Below are 19,883 nucleotides of genomic sequence, written 5' to 3'. Positions count from 1 at the left end.
TTATCAATACTGTCTTTTAAATATCTCCAGAATTCATCATAGTTCTATTTATTGTTATTTATTACATGGATTATTACAACAGTCTCTCAAATGGTTTCCCTGCCACATGGCGTCTAAATAATCTTTCTAAAGCACCTTCTCTCTTTTACTTTGGGGTTTTACATATCTTATTTATTAAATCATTTTGGAACACCTTTGCTTGTTCATGTTCTCATTTATACCAACACCCACCCTCCCCAACATCCATACATACATGCAAGTACATACACACTCCTTCCTCCCTTTACATTTGTTTAGCTTGTGCCTACTCATCCATCAGGCCTTGTATTACTTACTACTCATTTCTCACTAAATTGTAAGCTCCTTGGGACAGAGATCATGTCCTCCTGAAGCCCTAGTGCCTGCCAAAGTGGCCAGTGCTTATTAAAATCCTTATAACCTGTGTCTGCTCAATGCCATACTAAAAGTTGAAAAAGCACAAAACTCATTTAAACTGGTGGTTTGGCTATAAATGAAAACCTATGATGGGTCATCTCCCTGAGTGTAAGTAAAAAATATGACTCATTTGTGGGTTTTCTTTTATTTTTTATTTTTTGAGACAGAGTCTCACTCTGTCACCCAGGCTGGAGTGCAGTAGCACAATCTTGACTCACTGCAACCTGCACTTCCTGGGCTTAAGCGATTCTCATGTCTCAGCCTCCTGAGTAGCTAGGACTACAGGCGTACACCACCGTGCATGGCTAATTTTTGTATTTTTAGTAGAGATGGGGTTTCACCATGTTGGCCAGGCTGGTCTTCAGTATCCTGACCTCAGGTGATCCACCCATCTCGGCCTTCCAAAGTGCTGGGATTACAGGCGTGAACCACCGTGCCTGACTTATGTTTTTGAAGTTTATTTTTAAGAATAAGATGACTGCAGTGCTATAGAATTCAGGTTGAAAATCTTGTTTGCAATACTGTCTTGACTTGTAGCTTTTTTTCTCCCAATTCTACTACTATAATAAGCATTTTGATAGATTGTATTTTTATATTTGCACCAAGTCCCAAATTAGGAGAAAGAAAGCAGAAGGAAATTCCAGAGGAGTCAGTAAAGGAGGGCAGTTTTCCAAGAGAGGGACAGAAGGAGGAGGGCTCACAACAGAATCGAGATATGAAAGATGAAGAAAAAGAACAGCAGTTGACCATGAAGCCTGAGGAAGTTGTGAGGCTTAGAGAAGAGCTGAGCCGTATAAATCAGAGCCTCCTTCAGTCTCAGAGCTCTGGAGATAGTTCAGATGACAGTGGTGCCCAGGTAGGTGCTATAAACACATACCCTGACTGGGTTTGTTTCCTCTGATTGGCTGTGAGTATCAGCATCATTTTAAATACCATCTTTCATATATATGGTTTTTTTATTTTTGTAGGTACATAGTAGGGATGTGTATTTATGGGGTACATGAGATGTTTTGATACAGGTATACAATACATAAAAATCACATATGGAGAATGGGGTATCCGTCCCCTTAAGCATTTATCCTTTGTATTGCAAACAATCCAGGTACACTCTTTGAGTTATCATATATATGTGTGAGCAATATTATAACCATGGCCTGAATAATAACAAAATAGCAAGTAAAATCTGAACTAAGTCCATCGGTTGATGCCCTTTATTATGAAACGTTTGTAAACTCCATCTAAGCTCAGCAGGAAAATTGCTGATTGACTGTTGACATCTGCCCTAGCCAGATGGGATTGGGGATGGTAGGATACACCACATTTTCCATTTCTGATATGTAGCTTAGTAGACAGAGTACTTCATTTTAGTGAGGAAAAGACGACAGACATTTTATTATTTTAATTATGGCTTTTGCTATTTTACTAGGGATCTGCCTGTAGGAAAAATAAAAAGAGTGACTACAGCCACATTTCGGTTCTTATACCTCAATTTTACAGGTTCTCTCTTATACAAATTAAGATTTCCCTACATACACCTTTCCAGAAATTATTTTGAGATCCACAGAAGGGAGGCCTTTGTACTCATAAGTAATCCTACTGCAGAAGGCTGATAATATACATTTGAAAAGTGATTCAAGTATACATTTAGAAAAAGGAGCAATGAAGGAAGTTAAAAATATATTTGAAAGGATTCAGATACAGAGTTTGAAAACTAGAGAAGTCACAGTAAACACGGAAAATATATACCTATAAGGAGATTTAGATACACCTGTGAAAGGAAAAGGAGTCACTGAATTTGTTCAGAAGACCAAAGGGGAACACGACATCAAATATTTAAGAAGAGATTACTTTTACAGCTCCAGATAGACATTGGTCAGTGGACATTGGCCAGTGTCGGAGGCTTGAGCAGAAGCTGAACACTGTGATCACAAAGATTATCAAATATTTTCTTAGCCAGTAGTCTTCACCCTATTGCCACAGTAGGAAAGAACTTGTCATTGGGACCAGTATTTTATGAAGTTCATTTGTACTTAATGTTTATTTTATTAAAATAAAATGTTAAAAATTTTAAACAATAAAATATTTAAATAATTAAATAAAATATTTTATTTATATTAAATATATTAAATAAAATTATTTATATTAAATATATTAAAATATATAAATAATAAAATATTTAAATTTTTAAAATATTAAAAACTGATAAAATTAGGATAGTTAAGGCTAGTTCCAACTTGTTTTATTTTAATTCTTAAGGAATTTGTAATTCCTTAAGATAGAAAAGATATTAGGCATCATCTGGTCTTATGTCTTTAATTTATAGACGAATAAATGAAGACTAAGAAAGAGTAATTGGCTTAATAGATCTGTTGATTGAGAAAAAAAACAAAAGACCCCTGTGTACTTACCTTGCTCTTTTAGGTGGTTCCTAGTAACCTGATTGAGTGTATATGCTCTGCAGTAACTTTCTACCAGGATCATATGGTGGGAAAAAAAATAGAGACTCTTGTTGGCTGCTTGTCTAGTAGCTAGCTGCTCCAACAGTTGATTTTCTTGAAAAATAATTTGCATTTCTACTCTGGCAGAGTGACTGAACTGGAAAATGTAGATGAGAAGAACTACTGTTCTGGTTTTTCCATCCTTCAAAAGAAGCTAAAACTTTTGGGCCTTTGTCCCCTTGGTAAAACTGGGGTGCATCTCTTGTATACAGTATCTCTGTTTTGGTATGTTAACCTATAGACTGTTGATTATGGATTAATTGTTAAAAGCTGTTACATAATGGTTAAACAAGAAGGTAGAATGGTGATCAAGGCATTCCAGGTTGTTTGCAGATGGGAAATGAAGATAGTTAAAGGAAAGTTAGGAAGCATCAACAGTAATGGGTAACATTATTGGGTGCTTGTTAAGTGCCAGACATTGTGCTAAGTGCTTGCATGTGTTATCTTACTAACTCATCACCCCATCCAGCAGTAATCCTTATTATCCATATCTTAAGATGAGGGAATTGAAGTATAGAAGATGAAGTAATCTTTCCAGGATCACCCACTGATAAGTAGTAGATTCAGGATTGAAACACACACTTATCTAATTCCAAAGTGACGGTTCTGCTACGATTGATTGGAGTACAAGAAGGAGACAGGGAGACCGGAAATAAGCTGGAAAACACACTTCAGGATATTATTCAGGAGAACTTCCTCAACCTAGCAAGAAAGGCCAACATGCAAATTCAGGAAATACAGAGAACACCCTTAAGATACTCCACGAGAAGATCAACTCCAAGACACATAATCATCAGATTCTCCAAGGTTGAAATGAAGGAAAAACTGGAAAAAACTGGAAAAAATGAAGGAAAAAAGCAAAGCCAGAGAGAAAGGCCAGGTTACCTACAAAGGGAAGCCTATCTGTTTAAGAGTGGACCTCTCAGCAGAAACTCTACAAGCTAGAAGAGATTAGGGGCCAATATTCAACATTCTTTAAGAAAAGAATTTTCGACCCAGAATTTCATATCCAGAAAAACTAAGCTTCATAAGCAAAGGAGAAATAAAATCCTTTCCAGACAAGCAAATGCTGAGGGATTTCATTACCACCAGGCCTGCCCTGCAAGAGCTCCTGAAAGAAGCACTAAATATGAAAAGGAAAACCCGGTACCAGCCACTGCAAAAACACACCAAAATATAAAGACCAATGACACTATGAAGAAACTGTATCAACTAGTGCACAAAATAATCAAATAGCATCATGATAACAGGATGAGATTCATACATAACAATACTAACCTTAAATGTAAATGGGCTAAATGCCCCAGTTAACAGACACAGACTGGCAAATTGGATAAGGAGTCAAGACCCATTGGTGTGCTATGTTCAGGAGACCCATCTTACATGCAAAGACATACACAGGCTCAAAATAAAGGGAGGGAGGAAAATATACAAAGCAAATGGAAAGCCAGAAAAAGCAGGGATTGCAATCCTTGTCTCTGACAAAACAGACTTTAAACCAACAAAGATCAAAAAAAGACAAAGGAGGGCATTACATAATGGTAAAGGGAACAATTCAACAAGAAGAGCTAACTATTCTAAATATATACACAACCAATACAGGAGCACTCAGAATCATAAAACAAGTTCTTAGAGACCTACAAAGAGACTTAGGCTCCCACACAATAATAGTGGGAGACTTTAACACCCCACTATCAGTATTAGACAGATCCATGAGACAGAGAATTAACAAGGATATTCAGAACTTGAACTCCACTCTGGATCTAATGGACCTAGTAGATGTCTACAGAACTTTCTACCCCAAATCAACAGAATATACATTCTTTTCAGTGCCACATAGCACTTATTCTAAAATCGACCACATAATTGGAAGTAAAACACTCCTCAGCAAATGCAGAAGAACTGAAATCATAACAAATGGTCTCTGAGACCACAGTGCAATCAAATTAGAACTCAGGATTAAGAAACTCACTCAAAACCACGCAATTTCATGGAAATTGAACAACCTGCTCCTGAATGACTCCTTGGTAAATAATGAAATTAAAGCAGAAGTCAAGAAGTTGTTTGAAACCAATGAGAACAAAGAGACAATGTACCAGAATCTCTGGGACACAGCTAAAGCAGTGGTAAGAGAGAAATTTATACCACTAAATGCCCACATAAGAAGGCTAGAAAGATCTCAAATTGACACCCTAACATCACAATTAAAAGAGCTAGAGAGGCAAGAGCAAACTAATCCAAAAGCTAGCAGAAGACAAGAAATAACCAAGATCAAAGAAGAGTTGAAGGAGATAGAAACATGAAAAACTCTCCAAAAAAATCAGCAAATCCTGGAGCTGCTGTTGTTGTTGTTTTTGAGTCAGAGTCTTGCTGTATCGCCCAGGTTGGAGTGCAGTAGCATGATCTCAGCTCACTGCAACCTCTGCCTCCTGAGTTCAAGTGATTCTCCTGCCTCAGTCTCCCAAGTAGCTGGGATTACAGGCACGCACCACCATGCCTGGCTAATTTTTTGTATTTTTAGTAGAGAGTTTCATCATGCTGGTCAGGCTGGTCTCAAACTCCTGACCTCGTGATCCGCCCACCTTGGCCTCCCAAGTGTTGTTATTACAGGCGTGAGCCACTGTACCCGATCCAGCAGTTGGTTTTTTGAAAAAATTAACAAAATAGATAGACCACTAGCTAGACTAATAAAGAAGAAGGGAGATAAGCATCAAATCACCATTGACCCCACAGAAATACAAACTACCATCAGAGAATACTATAAACACCTCTATACAAATAAACTAGAAAATCTAGAAGAAATGGGTAAATTCCTGGTCGCATACACCCTACCAAGACTAAACCAGGAAGAAGTTGAATCCCTGAATAGATCAATAACAAGCTCTGAAATTGAGGCAGTAATTAATAGTCTACCAAAAAAAGAAAAAAAAAAAAGCCCAGGACCAAACAGATTCACAGCTGAATTCTGCCGGAAATACAAAAAGGAGCTGGTACCATTCCTTGTGAAATGATTCCAAACAATTGAAAAGGAGGGACTCCTCCCTAACTCATTTTATGAAGCCAGCATCATTCTGATACCAAAATCATGAAGAGACACAACAAAACAAGAAAACTTCAGGCCACTATCCCTGATAACATCGATGCAAAAATCCTCAATAAAATACTGGCAAAACGAATCCAGCAGCACATCAAAAAACTTATCCACCACAATTAAGTCAGCTTCATCTCTGGGATGCAAGGCTGGTTCAACATACACAAATGAATAAACATAATCCATCACATAAACAGAACCAAAGACAAAAACACATGATTATCTCAATAGATGCAGAAAAGGCCTTTGATAAAATTCAACATCCCTTCATGTTAAAAACTCTCAATAACCTAGGTATTGATGGAACATATCTCAAAATAATAAAGAGCTATTTATGACAAACTCACAGCCAATATAATATTGAATGGGCAAAAGCTGGAAGCATTCCCTTTGAAAACCAGTACAAGACAAGGATGCTCTCTCTCACCACACCTATTCAATATAGTATTGGAAGTTCTGGCCAGAGCAGTCAGGCAAGAGAAAGAAATAAAGGTATTCAGATAGAAAGAGAGGAAGTCAAGTTATCTCTGTAGATGACATGATTTTATATTTAGAAAAACCCATCATCTTAGCCCAAAAACTTCTTGAACTGATAAGCAACTTCAGCAAAGTCTCAGGATACAAAATCAATGTGCAAAAATCACAAGCATTCCTTTACACCAACAATAGGCAAGCAGAGAGTCAAATCATGAATGAACTCCCACTCACAATCACTACAAAGAGAATACCTAGGAATACAGCTAACAAGGGATGTGAAGGACCTCTTCAAGGAGAACTACAAACTACCACTCAAGGAAATAAGAGAGGACACAAACAAATGGAAAAACTTTCCATCCTAATGGATAGCAAGAATCAATATCATGAAAATGGCCATACTGACCAAAGTAATTTATAGATGCAATGCTATTCCCATCAAACTACCACAGAATTAGAAAGAAAAACTATTTTAAATTTCATATGGAATCAAAGAAGACCCCGTATAGCCAAGACAATCCTAAGCAAAAAGAACAAAACTGGAGGCATCACACCACCTGACTTCAAACCATACTACAAGGCTACGGTAACCAAAACAGCATGGTACTGGTACCAAAACAGAAATATAGACCAATGGAGCAGAATAGAGACCTCAGAAATAACACCATACATCTACAACCATCTTATCTTTGACAAACCTGACAAAAACAAGCAATGGGGAAAGGATCGCCTATTCAGTAAATGGTGCTGGGAAAACTGGCTAGCCATATGCAGAAAAATGAAACTGGACCCCTTCCCTATACCTTAAACAAAAATTAACTCAAGATGGATTAAAGACTTAAATGTAAAACTCAAAACCACAATAACCCTAGAAGAAAACCTAGGCAATACTATTCAGGACATAGCCATGGGCAAAGACTTCATGACAAAAATGCCAAAAGCAATTGCAACAAAAGCCAAAATTGACAAATGAGATCTAATTAAACTAAAGAGCTTCTGCACCGCAAAAGAAACTATCATTAGAGTGAACAGGCAACCTACAGAAAGGGAGAAAAATTTTGCAATCTACCTATCTGACAAAGGTCTAATATCCAGAATTTACAAGGAACTTAAACATATTTACAAGAATAAACAACCCCATCAAAAAGTGGGTGAAGGATATGAACAGACACTTCTCAAAAGAAGACATTTACGTGGCCAACAAACATATGAAAAACAGCTCAACATCACTGATCATCAGAGAAATGCAAATCAAAACCAAAATGAGATACCATCTCACGCCAGTCAGAGTGGCGATTATTAAAAAGTCAGGAAACAATAGATGCTGGTAAGGCTGTGGAGAAATAGGAGTGCTTTTACACTGTTGATGGGAATGTAAATTAGTTCAACCATTGTGGAAGACAGCATGGCAATTCCTCAAGGATCTAGAAGCAGAAATACAATTTGACCCAACAATCCCATTACTGGGTATATACCCAAAGAAATATAAATCATTCTACTGTAAAGACACATGCACACGAATGTTTATTGCAGCACTGGTTACAATAGCAAAGACATGGAACCAACTCAAATGCTCATCAATGATAGACTGGATAAAGGAAATATAGTACATATACACCATGGAATACTTTGCAGCCATAAAAAGGAATGAGATCATGTCCTTTGCAGGGACATGGATGAAGCTGGAAGCCATCATCCTCAGCAAACTAACACAGGAACAGAAAACCGAACACCACATGTTCTCTCAATCATGAGAGGGAGTTGAACATTGAGAACACATCGACACAGAGAGGGGAACAACACACACCAGGACCTGTTGGGGGTAGGGGGTGAGGGGAGGGAACTTAGAGGATAGGTCAATAGGTGCAGCAAACCACCATGGCACACGTATACCTATGTAACAAACCTGCACATTCTGCATATGTATCCTGGGGATATTTTTAGAAGAAGTTTAAAAAAAAAAAGTGGCTGAGCACTGTGGCTCATGCCTGTAATCCCAGCACTTTGGGAGGCTGAGGCAGGTGGATCACATGAGGTCAGAAGTTGGAGACCAGCCTGACCAACATGGTGAAACTCTATCTCTACTGAAAATACAAACATTAGCTGGGCATGGTAGCGTGCATCTGTAATCCCAGCTACTCAAGAGGCTGGGGCAGGAGAATTGCTTGAACCCAGGAGGCAGAGGTTGCAGTGAGCCGAGATCACGCCACTGCACTCCAGCCTGGGCGACAAAGCTAGACTCTGTCTCAAAAAAAAAAAAAAAAAATTCATAATTACATTATAACCCATTGAAGATTTTTTTCCCTAGGGATCTTAGAGTCTTGCAGCTCAAAGAAAAGCAGATTGTATTTAGATTGCCTTTCTAGCTAAACCAAAGTAGGAATTGAAGAGCTAATAGGACTTGAGGGCTTCTGTGTTACTTTAGGGACATAAGCAAGATAAAACTAAAATAATGATATGGGCTTTTTAGAAAGTTGTAGACAGGAGCATACTGGACCAGGACTAAGGAAACTCTAAGAATATCTTATCTATTGAATTGTATAAGATTGAATTCTTTATCTATTCAGCATACCTACTTGTGCCTACCTTTTGTAGAAAATCCAAATGACTATTCTCTTATTTCACTGGAGAAGCCTGATAGGAAAGTGTATTGCTGGTGTTTGATACATGTGCTTTTTTTTACAGCTTTGTTCAGGATTTTTTTTGTTTTTTTTTTTTTTTTTTTGAGACAGAGTCTCTCTCTGTCACTCAGGCTGAAGTGCAATGGCATGATCTTGGCTCACTGCAATCTCTACCTCCTGGGTTCAAGCAATTCTCATGCCTCAGCCTCCCAAGTAGCTGGGACTACTGGTGCGCGCCACCACGCCCAGCTAAGGGTTTCACCATGTTGGCCAGGCTGGTCTTGAACTCCTGACCTCAGGTGATCCACCCACCTTGGCCTCCCAAAGTGCTGGGATTGCAGGCGTGAGCCACCGTGCCCAGCCTATTCAGGATTATTGACAAATGTTGTGTATTTGTCGTGTACAACCAGATGTTTTGATTTATGTATACATTGTGAAATGATTGAATCAAGCTAAGTTACATGTCTATCATCTCACATACTTTTTTGTGGTGAGAACATTTAAGATCTACTCTTCTAACAATTTTCAAGTATACAGCACATTATTATTAAGTATAGTCACTATGCCATATAATACATATCCAGAATTTATCCTATCTATCTGAAACTTTGCACCCTTTGACTAGCATCTTTCCATTCCATGCCTCCCCTCCCCAGCCTCACAACCACCATTCTACTTGCTGCTTCTGTGAGTTCAGCTTTATGAGTTCAACTTTTTAGAGTCCACGTATACGTGAGATCATGCAGTATTTGTCTTTCTGTGCCTGGCTTATTTCACTTAGCATAATGCTCTCTAAGTTCATTCATGTTATGACAAATGACAGGATTTCTGTCCTTATAAAGGCTGAACAGTTTTGCATTGTACGTGTGTGTGTGGTGTGTGTGTATACTATATTTTCTTTTCCATTCATCCATTGATTGACACTTACGGAAAATGTTTCGCATTTTTCTTGGCAAAGATTTTTTGGATGTGACTCTAAAAGCAAAAATAGACAAATAGGGTTGTGTCAAGTTAAAAAGCTTCTGCACAGCAAAGGAAACAATCAACAGAGTAAAGAGACAACCTACAGAATGGGCAAAAATATTTGTAGATCATACATCTGATAAGGGGTTAATATCCAAAATATATAAGGAACTCAACTCAATAGCAAGAAAACAAATAATCCAATTTTAAAATAGGCAAAAGATGCAAATAGACTTTTCTCAAAAGAAGGCATACAAAAGGCCAACAGGTATGTGAAAAAATGTTCAATGCTGTGAATTATTAGGGAAAGCAAATTAAAACCACAATGAAATATCACCTCACATCTATTAGAATGGCTTTTATCAAAAAGACAAAAGGTAAGTGTTGGCAAGGATATGGAAAAAATAGAACACTTCGACACTGTGGGTGGGAATGTAAATTAGTACAGCCAATATGGAAAGTGGTATGGAGGTTCCTCAAAAAATTAAACATAGAGCTACCCATATGATCCAGCAATTCTACTTCCAGGTGTATATCCAAGGGATTTGAAACCAGTGTGTCAAAGAGATATCTGCAAGGTGTGTGTGTGTGCACATGATGCAATATTATTCAGCCTTGAAATAATGTGTTTTATGGGAGAAAAATCATCGGGAAATAAAGTGATGAGGAAGACTAGAAACTTAAGGTGTCTTACCAAGTTTCCTCTTTCCTTTTGCCAACGGACACCACACACACACAGACACACACACACACATTCACACTCTACTTCTTAACATATAGACTCTTTGAACTCCCCATTTTAAATGTGTTTTACTCTAAAATTATCTGTGCTTCTATCATTGATATGAAAAATAAGGTAAGTTGTCTGTGCCTGCTGCTTTTGTTAATATAATTTTATTGTTATTTTCACTCTAATATAACAGATTATATGAATATGTATCAACTATCCATAAATGTAAAAGAGTAGTTTGTTGTAGATAAGCTAATTCCAAAAACATTTACATGTGAATAATCACATTCTGACGATTCTGGTTCGGACAACTTGAACCCATGTTTTACCAATATTCTTTCCAATTGTCTGTTTTTTCTCTTTTAAAATGTTTGCTTTAGTATCCATCATCTGGAGATAAACTAAAATACAACCAGCAAGGGGAAGTACAACAACTTCACCAGAATTTGCACCGGCTCCAGATTCTATGCAACTCAGCTGAAAATGAGCTTCGATATGAACGAGGGAAGAACTTGGACTTAAAGCAACATAATAGCTTACTTCAGGAAGAAAACATTAAGGTAACTTTTGTGGGCACATGCTTTATGGAAGGGTTTCAGTTGGCCCTGGGAATAAACGAATTTAAGTTCCTCTACTTGATAATTCATGCTGGGCTCCACAAATGTGTGGACAATGTGAGCTATCTGGTAACTTCCTCCTTTAACTTTTCCCTGCAAAGAAAGAATGTGTATATTATCAACCTGTAAATAGAAAAAGGCATTACATTACATAATCTTCTGAAAACACTATCTAATATTTTTAGTACTTACTAAACTTCAGTGACCTGAGCCCTAAACCCTGGTTGTCCTGCCCTGTGTATCACTAGACTTATTTATCCCTATTAGATGTATCCATTATTATTGGTTCAATCAGATCTCAACTGCACCAAGATACAATTCATGGGAGAGCAAAGTTGTTCTTCCTAATACAACAGCATGAAATAGTTAAGGCAACATCTCCCAAATGCTTGTTTAAAAATAATCTATGTAGAACTGCCATACACAGATTCAACTAAATTTTTTGAACCACATAAATGTTTAAAATTAACCTCCATGTAAAATAGTACTTCCTCTTAATTATGGTTCAATTCTGTAAATATATATATTTAGGACTTAGTTTCTATAAGCCTCTATTGAAGGTTCTAAAATTCAACATTCAATATTCATATGCAATCTTATAGACACTGAGAGTTTAATGGTAGGCACAATAGACACAATCCTTATACCCATGGTGGAGGGGTCACAAACTTTGGCATGTAGGTCAAATTCTGTCTGCCTTCTGTTTTTATAAATAAAGTTTTATTGGCAGCCGTATCTGTCTGTTTATATATTATGGCTGCTTTTGTGCTACAGTAACAGATTTGATAGTTGTGATGAAACCACGTGACCCACATGGTCTAAAATGTTTACTACCTGACCCTTTATGAGAAAAGTTTGCCCACACTGGTCTAGCGGGATAAAATGATCTTATTTGAAAAGTGACATAAACATGAATAAGAAAGGTCCCTACTTTTCAAGAGCTTACAGTCTAGTAGGGGAGATATAGAGGAAAACGAATATCCGTTTATCCCAAACTTCAAGGAAGGCCTTCTAAGGGAGTTCTAGTATTCCAGGATTATTTGAATAAACCTCTTCCCTGTCCTCACCCCTCATGAGTTTTTGAAGACTGTTCATCTTCCTTCAAGCCTTTGTAGTTTTAAATTAAATTCTAAATCTTTACCATATGTTTTCATAAGATAGTCTTTCACTTTCCCTTCAAGGGCATTTCTTAGATCATTTTAACTGTCCAACTCGGAACATATTCTAACAATACTACATATTTCTTAAGGAACAATGGCCATAACTACACAGATTATAATGCCTTACATATGATTGGTACCCTATAAATATTTATTGGATTAATGAATAGTCTTTCAGGGATGGATAAATGATAGCTTGGTAGCAAGAGAAGATTTTTATTTTTCACTGTTTGTAAAGAGCATGCAGTAAATTTAAAAAAAAAAAAAAAAAAGTTTTTTTATCTATTTTAATCTCCGTGGTGAGACAAATTATTGGCCATTTAGGAATAAGACATCAGCCTCTTGATTAGCTCCTTAGGCCAGGCACCTAAGAAAGTTATATACGATGAGTATCCTTTATTGAAAGTTTGTCCACTTTATCTCTTTTTGTTTGTTTGTTTCTGAGACGGAATCTCGCTCTGTCGCCCATGCTGAAGTGCAGTGGCATGATCTCTGCTCACCGCAACCTCCACCTCCCAGGTTCAAGAGATTCTCCTGCCTCAGCCTCCTGAGTTGCTGGGATTACAGGCGCACGTCACCACACCCAGATAATGTTCGTATTTTTAGTAGAGGTAGGGTTTCACCATGTTGGCCAGGCTGGTCTTGAACTCCTGACCTCAGGTGATCCTCCCGGCTTAGCTTCCCAAAGTGCTGGGATTACAGGTGTGAGCCACTGGGTCCAGCCTGTCCACTTTATCTCTTATGAACAGCCTCACAACCCTAAACGGTGAGCACTTTATGGATGAGGAAACTGTTCAAAACTGCAAAGCTAACAAATTGTAGTCAGAACTTAAACTCAAGTCTGTTCCTCTCTTTCCTGTGTAGACATCTTTCCATATTTTATCCCTCCTCAATTTGGGTCATTTTGGAACCTCAGCTTTACAAACTTAGTACTCACTTTTAAAAATCCACTCAAGGCCAGTGCAGTGGCTGACACCTATAATCCTAGCACTTTGTGGGGCTGAGGTGAGCAAATCACTTAAAGTGCTCAGGAGTTTGAGACCAGCCTGGCTAACATGGTGAAATCCCATCTCGACTAAAAATTAAAAAAAAAAAAAAAAAAAAGTTAGCTGGGTATGGTAGCACATGCCTGTAGTCCCAGCTTCTCGGGAGACTGAGACACGAGAATTGCTTGAACCCAGGAGGCAGAGGTTACAGTGAGCCGTGATCGGGCCACTGCAGTCCATCCTGGGCAACAGAGTGAGAATCTGTCTCAAAAAAAAAAAAATTCCATTCAAATTATCAAACTTGAGTCTCTAGCTACTGTTAGGCCTATTTATGAGACTGATTAAGAAACAAAAATTTCGCTTCAGCAGCACATATACTAAAACTGGAATGATATAGAGAAGATCATCATGGCCCCTGCGCAAGGATGACATGCAAATTTGTGAAGCATTCCATATTTTTTAAACTAAAGAGCTTCTATACAGCAAAAGAAACTATCATCAGAGTGAACAGGCAACCTACAGAATGGGAGAAAATTTTTGCAATCTATCCATCTGACAAAGGGCTAATATCCAGAATCTACAAGGAACTTAAACACATTTAGAAGAAAAAAACAACCCCATCAAAAAGTGGGTGACGGATATGAACAGACGCTTCTCAAAATAAGACATTTATGCAGCCAGCAAACATATGAAAAAAAGCTCATCATCACTGGCCATTAGAGAAATGTAAATCAAAATCACAGTGAAATACCATCTCATGCCAGTTAGAATGGTGATCATTAAAAAGTCAGGAAACAACAGATGCTGCTGAGGATGTGGAGAAATAGGAACACTTTTACACTGTTGGTGGGAGTATAAACTAGTTCAACCATTGTGGAAGACAGTGTGGCGATTCCTCAAGGATCTAGAACCAGAAATACAATTTGACCCAGCAATCCCATTACTGGGTATATACCCAAAGGATTATAAATCATTCTACTGTAAAGACACATGCACACGTATGTTTATTGCAGCACTATTCACAGTAGCAAAGACTTGGAACCAACCCAAATGTCCATCAGTGATAGACTGGATAAATAAAATGTGGCACATATACACCATGGACTACTATGCAGCCATAAAAAAGGATGAGTTCATGTCCTTTGCAGGGACATGGATGAAACTGGAAACCATCATTCTCAGCAAACTAACACAGGAACAGAAAACCAAACACTGCGTGTTCTCACTCATAAGTGAGAGTTAAACAATGAGAACACATGGGCACAGGGAGGGGAACATCACACACCGGGGCCTGTCAGTGGGTGGGGGACAAGGGGAGGGATAGCATTAGGTGAAATACCCCATGTAGATGATGGGTTGACGGGTGCAGCAAACCAACATGGCACATGCATACATATGTAACAAACCTGCACGTTCTGCACATGTATCCCATAACTTAAAGTATAATTTAAAAATAAAATTAATTAATTAATTAAAAATTAAAAAAATAAAAATATTGACTGGGTGCAGTGGCTCAAGCCTACAGTCCTAGGGCTTTGGGAGGCCAAGGCAAGAGGATTGCTTGAGCCCAGGGATTTGAAGCTGCAGTGAGCTGTGATCACACCACTGCACTCCAGCCTGGGTAATAGAATGAGGTCCTGTCTCAAAAAATAAATAAATAAATAAATAAATAAAAATGAAAATATCACTTTTTCTTTTAAAAAAAAAACCAAAATACTAATTTATTGCTTTTTAAATCATTGTATTATAAAATATAACACTTAGAAAATGCATAAAACATGCAGTTTACCTAATTGTCATAAAGTAAATAGACATCTAAACACTACCCAGGACAAGAAATAGAACAATGCCAGCACACTAGTGGCCCCTGTGTACTTTGTCCCCATCATAATCCCATCACCTTACCACCCCAGTAGTAACCACTAATTTTGGTAATAACTCTCTTGCTTTACTTTATAGTTTTATCAACTATTTATAATCCCACACAATATAGTTGTCTCCCCTATTTTTCATATTTCAAAAATATAATCAGTATTTATACCTTGTGTTTGCCTTATAACTTTGTCTGCAAGATTCATTCATGTTATAGTGTATAGCCATTGTTCATTCATTTTCTTTGCAATATTAGTATTCTATTGTAAAAAAAAAAAAAAAGCCATACATTATTTATTTTTTCTATGGCTTATGGACATTTTACATATTTCTAGCTTGGGGATGTTAAAAAGAATGTTATAGGCTTGCAGAGCCTCAGGCAGATTGCTGCTCTGTTACCACCAATACCAAGACGCTGTTGTAGATCCTCTTCTTGGTGCTTGACTGTCCCAACTTGAAGCTGAAGAAGCTGCCTTGGATGCATAGGTCATTGGCCGTAACAGTGTTTGCCCCAGTGTTGTCTTATTTCATCATTACCAGCATCACCAAAACCCTAAGTGTTGACTCTTTGATCACAGGCCCAAGAGTAAATAGACAATATATTATGAAAGGACTTGTACCTTTTCTATTTACAATGAGAAGTTTAGGTTTCTTAATCTTGAACAAACTCAATTTACCAAATATTTCAGAACACTTGATTTCTTCTTTTTCTTTGATTTGTTTCTTATCTATTAATTGTCTGTGTCTTACTTTTTTCATAATAAGATTATTCTTGAAAAATGAAACTTCTAGGCTTTCTGAAAGGTTAGAGTGCCTTTTGAGAAGAAGTCAACAGCTAATAGATTTGTTCTTATCATTGAAATTTCAAAAGTTGTACCAACCCTCCAAAATAAAATGAGAAAAAAAAAAATGAGACAGAAGGTGAGCTGTTTTAGAATGGCAAGGTGGGAAATGGGTTTTTACTAGAAAAGTAGGAAGTGTATTAAACCTTGATTGAGAATTTCTTTTTGGTAACATCAATGAGATAAGCTTATTACATTTTTTCCTGTTGACCTACATTGATCCACCAATGATATTAAGGCATTTTGCCCTTAGGGTTTAATTTCTTTTCTTTTCTTTTCTTTTTTGAGATGGAGTCTGGCTCTGTGGCCCAGGCTGGAGTGCAGTGGTGTGATCTCTGCTCACTGCAAGCTCCGCCTCCCAGTTTCATGCCATTCTCCTGCCTCAGCCTCCCATGTAGCTGGGACTACAGGCACCTGCCACTGCGCCGGGCTAATTTTTTGTATTTTTTAGTAGAGACGGGGTTTCACCGTGTTAGCCAGGATGGTCTCGAACTCCTGACCTCGTGATCCGCCCGCCTCGGCCTTCCAAAGTGCTGGGATTACAGGCGTGAGCCACCACGCCCGGCCAGGGTTTAATTTCTTTACTTCTACATACATTCATTTCATTCTGTTTAACAAAGCTTTGACCATTTTTATGTGTCCACTAACATTTTTGGAAATGGCATTTCTGGTCTTCAAAAATTAATGCAAAATGAGGAAATGAAGTTTCATAAGCTAAGCACTCTACATACTTGAGCAGCTTTTACTGAAAGAGCTTTGCCTTTGAACAGAGGGTATAACAGCACATTATTTCAGATATGTTCAGTCAATGAAGATCAGATTCTTTCCTGCGTAGCAAGATATATGAATAGAACTAAGTAATGTTTCTACTTTTTAAAGAGTGCTGCAATGAACATTCATGCACATGTGTCCTGATGTCCATAAGTACACACTCCTCTAGGAAGAGATTGGGAGTGGAATTATTTCATCGTAGGATATGTATTACTTCAACTCCTTCTAAAGTCTTCTACCAACAGTGTCTGAAGGTTCCCATTGCTCTACATCCTCACCAACTCTTGGAACTGTCAGACGTTAAAATTTTTGCAAACCTAGTATACATGTATAGCAGGAGTTCCTTGTGGTTTTAGTGTGCATTTGCCTGTTTGCAAACAAGTTTGAGCAGCTTTTTATACATTTAATTGGCATTTGAATTTCTATTTTGTGAAGTGCTTGTTCAAGATTTTGTTCATATTTATTTGGGGTTTCTCTCATTTTAATTTTTTCATTAATTTATAGAGGCTTTTTAAATACATTAACCCTTTATCAGGTATGTATTAGAAACATTGACTCTGTGACTTGCATTTTCATTCCCCTTATGTATCTTTTGATGAATCAAAGTTTTGAATTTTAATAATCATTATTTTTCATTATAACTAGTGATTTTGGGGTCTGATTTAATAAATATCTTACTACTTCAAAGTCATAAAGCTATTCTACATTAACATTTATTTATGTATGTATTTATTTGTTTTTGAGATGGAGTCTCACTCTGTCACACAGGCTGGAGTACAGTGGCATGATCTTGGCGCACTGCAACATCTGCCTCCCAGGTTCAAGCAGTTCTCCTGCCTCAGCCTCCCAAATAGCTGGGATTACAGGCACACACCACTATGCCTGGCTAATTTTTTTGTACTTTTAGTAGATATGGGGTTTCACCATATTGGCCAGGCTGGCCTCGAACTCCTGACCTCAGGTGATCTGCCCACCTCAGCCTCCCAAAGTGTGGGATTACAGGCATGAGCCACCGTGCCCAGCCTATTGTGGTATATTTTTGAGCTCCCTATTCTGCTCCATTGTTTATTTGTCTGCCCTTGTGCCAATACTATGCTATCGTGATTATTTTAGCTTTATATAAATATTAACATTTAATAGAGCAAGTCTTTTTACCTTGTTCTTCTTTTCTGGGATGTCTGGGCTATTCCTGGACTTTGGGGTTCCTATATGTTTTTTTTTTTTTTTTTTTTTTTTTTTTTTTTTTTTTTTTTTTGAGACGGAGTCTCGCTTTGTCGCCCAGGCTGGAGTGCAGTGGCGCAATCTCGGCTCACTGCAAGCTCCGCCTCCCGGGTTCACGCCATTCTCCTGCCTCAGCCTCCTGAGTAGCTGGGACTACAGGCGCCCGCCACCGCGCCCGGCTAATTTTTTCTATTTTTTGTAGAGACGGGGTTTCACCATGGTCTCGATCTCCTATATAAGTTTTATAATCAGTTTGTTAAGCTAAACACAAATACTCACATGAACTCACGTAGAACACATGTATATTGACACACAACCTTTTGGGATTTCACTTGGAATTACATTGACTCTATAGGTCAATTTGGGCAGAATTTAAATCTTTGCAAGATTGAATCCTCTAATTTAAGAAGAGAGTGTGTGTATTTAGGTTTTTAATTTCTCTCAATATTTAAATTTTCTTATATATCTTTTGTTAGACATATTCACAGGTGCTGATATTTTCCATACTATTATAAATGGTAACTTTAAAAATGTTCATTTTCTAATTATTTCCCAATGTATAAAAATTCACTTAATCATTTTCTAATAAAAACTTTCCCATACTTTTTTATTCTTACAATGTATGTATATGTTATTTTGGATTTTCTAGCAAGTAATCATATCATTTAAAGACAATTTTCTTTCTTCCTTTCCATATGTTAAACCCTTCATTCTTTTTTCTTGTTCTGTTTACTGGCTAGTACAGTGCTGAATAGAACTGGTGACAGTAGGCGTCCTTTTCTAATTCCCAGTCTCAAAGGAAAAGCTCTCAAATTTCACCATTTAGTATGTTTTTATTGCTTTTTAAAAATAGATATTTTATCCAAATGTACTTTAGAAAGAAAGAAAAATAAATAAAAATAGATATTATTTATTACATTAAGGAAATTGCTTTCTAGCATTAGTTTGTTCAATGTTTTATGACAAATACATGTTGAATGTCATAAATTTTTTTCTGAATATTTTGAGAAGGTTTTTTTAAAAATTTAGTCTGTTAATATGCTGAATTACTTTGACTGATTTCTAATGTTAATCCAATTTTGCATTTCTGGGATAAACCTAACTTCATCATAAATTATCATTCTTTTCCTACAGTGCTGGATTTGGCTTGCTAATATGTCTTTGGGATTTTTGCAACTTTCCTCATGAGTGAGACTAGTCTGTCACTTCCTTGCAATGCCCTTGTCAGATTTTGATATCAAGGTTATCCTAGCCTCTTAAAATAAAATGAGTAATATACCCTCTTTTTCTGTCTTCTGGAAAAGTTTGTATTAAGTTACAATGATTTCTTCTCAAATTATTTAAAAAAACTCATCCCTAAAGCCTTCTGATTTTGCTTTCTTTTGGGTAGGTTTTCAATTTCTAGTTCCATTTCTTTAATAGTTATGAGAAGTCAAGTTCTTATTTTTTTGCATCAACTTTGTTATATTTTATTTTTCTAAAAAAGTTTCCATTTCATTTAAATTATTTAAAGTTTTACAGAAATTTATTCATCTTGTCTTCTTTTTAATATGTATATATTTTAACAGAGGTAGCTTTTGAAAAAAAGAAGAGAAATATATA

The 19,883-nt window shown here is 37.1% G+C and overlaps 1 protein-coding gene and 1 non-coding gene across 8 annotated transcripts in view; both read left to right on the top strand.

Annotated features, from left to right (window-relative positions):
- The window catches only part of CCDC30 (coiled-coil domain containing 30), a 190,211-nt gene that overhangs the window by 90,009 nt on the left and 80,319 nt on the right, over positions 1-19,883 (top strand). For 6 of the 7 annotated variants that reach the window (XM_037997911.2, XM_073007408.1, XM_037997906.2 and 3 more), the window contains one exon: positions 11,193-11,372. In XM_037997911.2, the coding sequence (XP_037853839.2) occupies positions 11,193-11,372 (180 nt within the window). Of the gene's footprint in view, positions 1-1,041; positions 1,292-11,192; positions 11,373-19,883 lie in introns of all 7 variants that reach the window. The other variant, XM_037997921.2, reaches the window with a different exon arrangement.
- LOC119626557 (U6 spliceosomal RNA) lies at positions 13,933-14,035 on the top strand. The gene has a single exon (XR_005242710.1). It is a non-coding gene; the product is annotated as a U6 spliceosomal RNA (small nuclear RNA).

This window comes from Chlorocebus sabaeus, chromosome 20, assembly GCF_047675955.1.
Source record: "Chlorocebus sabaeus isolate Y175 chromosome 20, mChlSab1.0.hap1, whole genome shotgun sequence".
In the NCBI taxonomy this organism is placed as follows: Eukaryota; Metazoa; Chordata; class Mammalia; order Primates; family Cercopithecidae; genus Chlorocebus; species Chlorocebus sabaeus.
The sequence above is the reverse complement of the archived record's forward strand: the minus strand, read 5'-3'. Positions and strand labels throughout refer to the sequence as shown.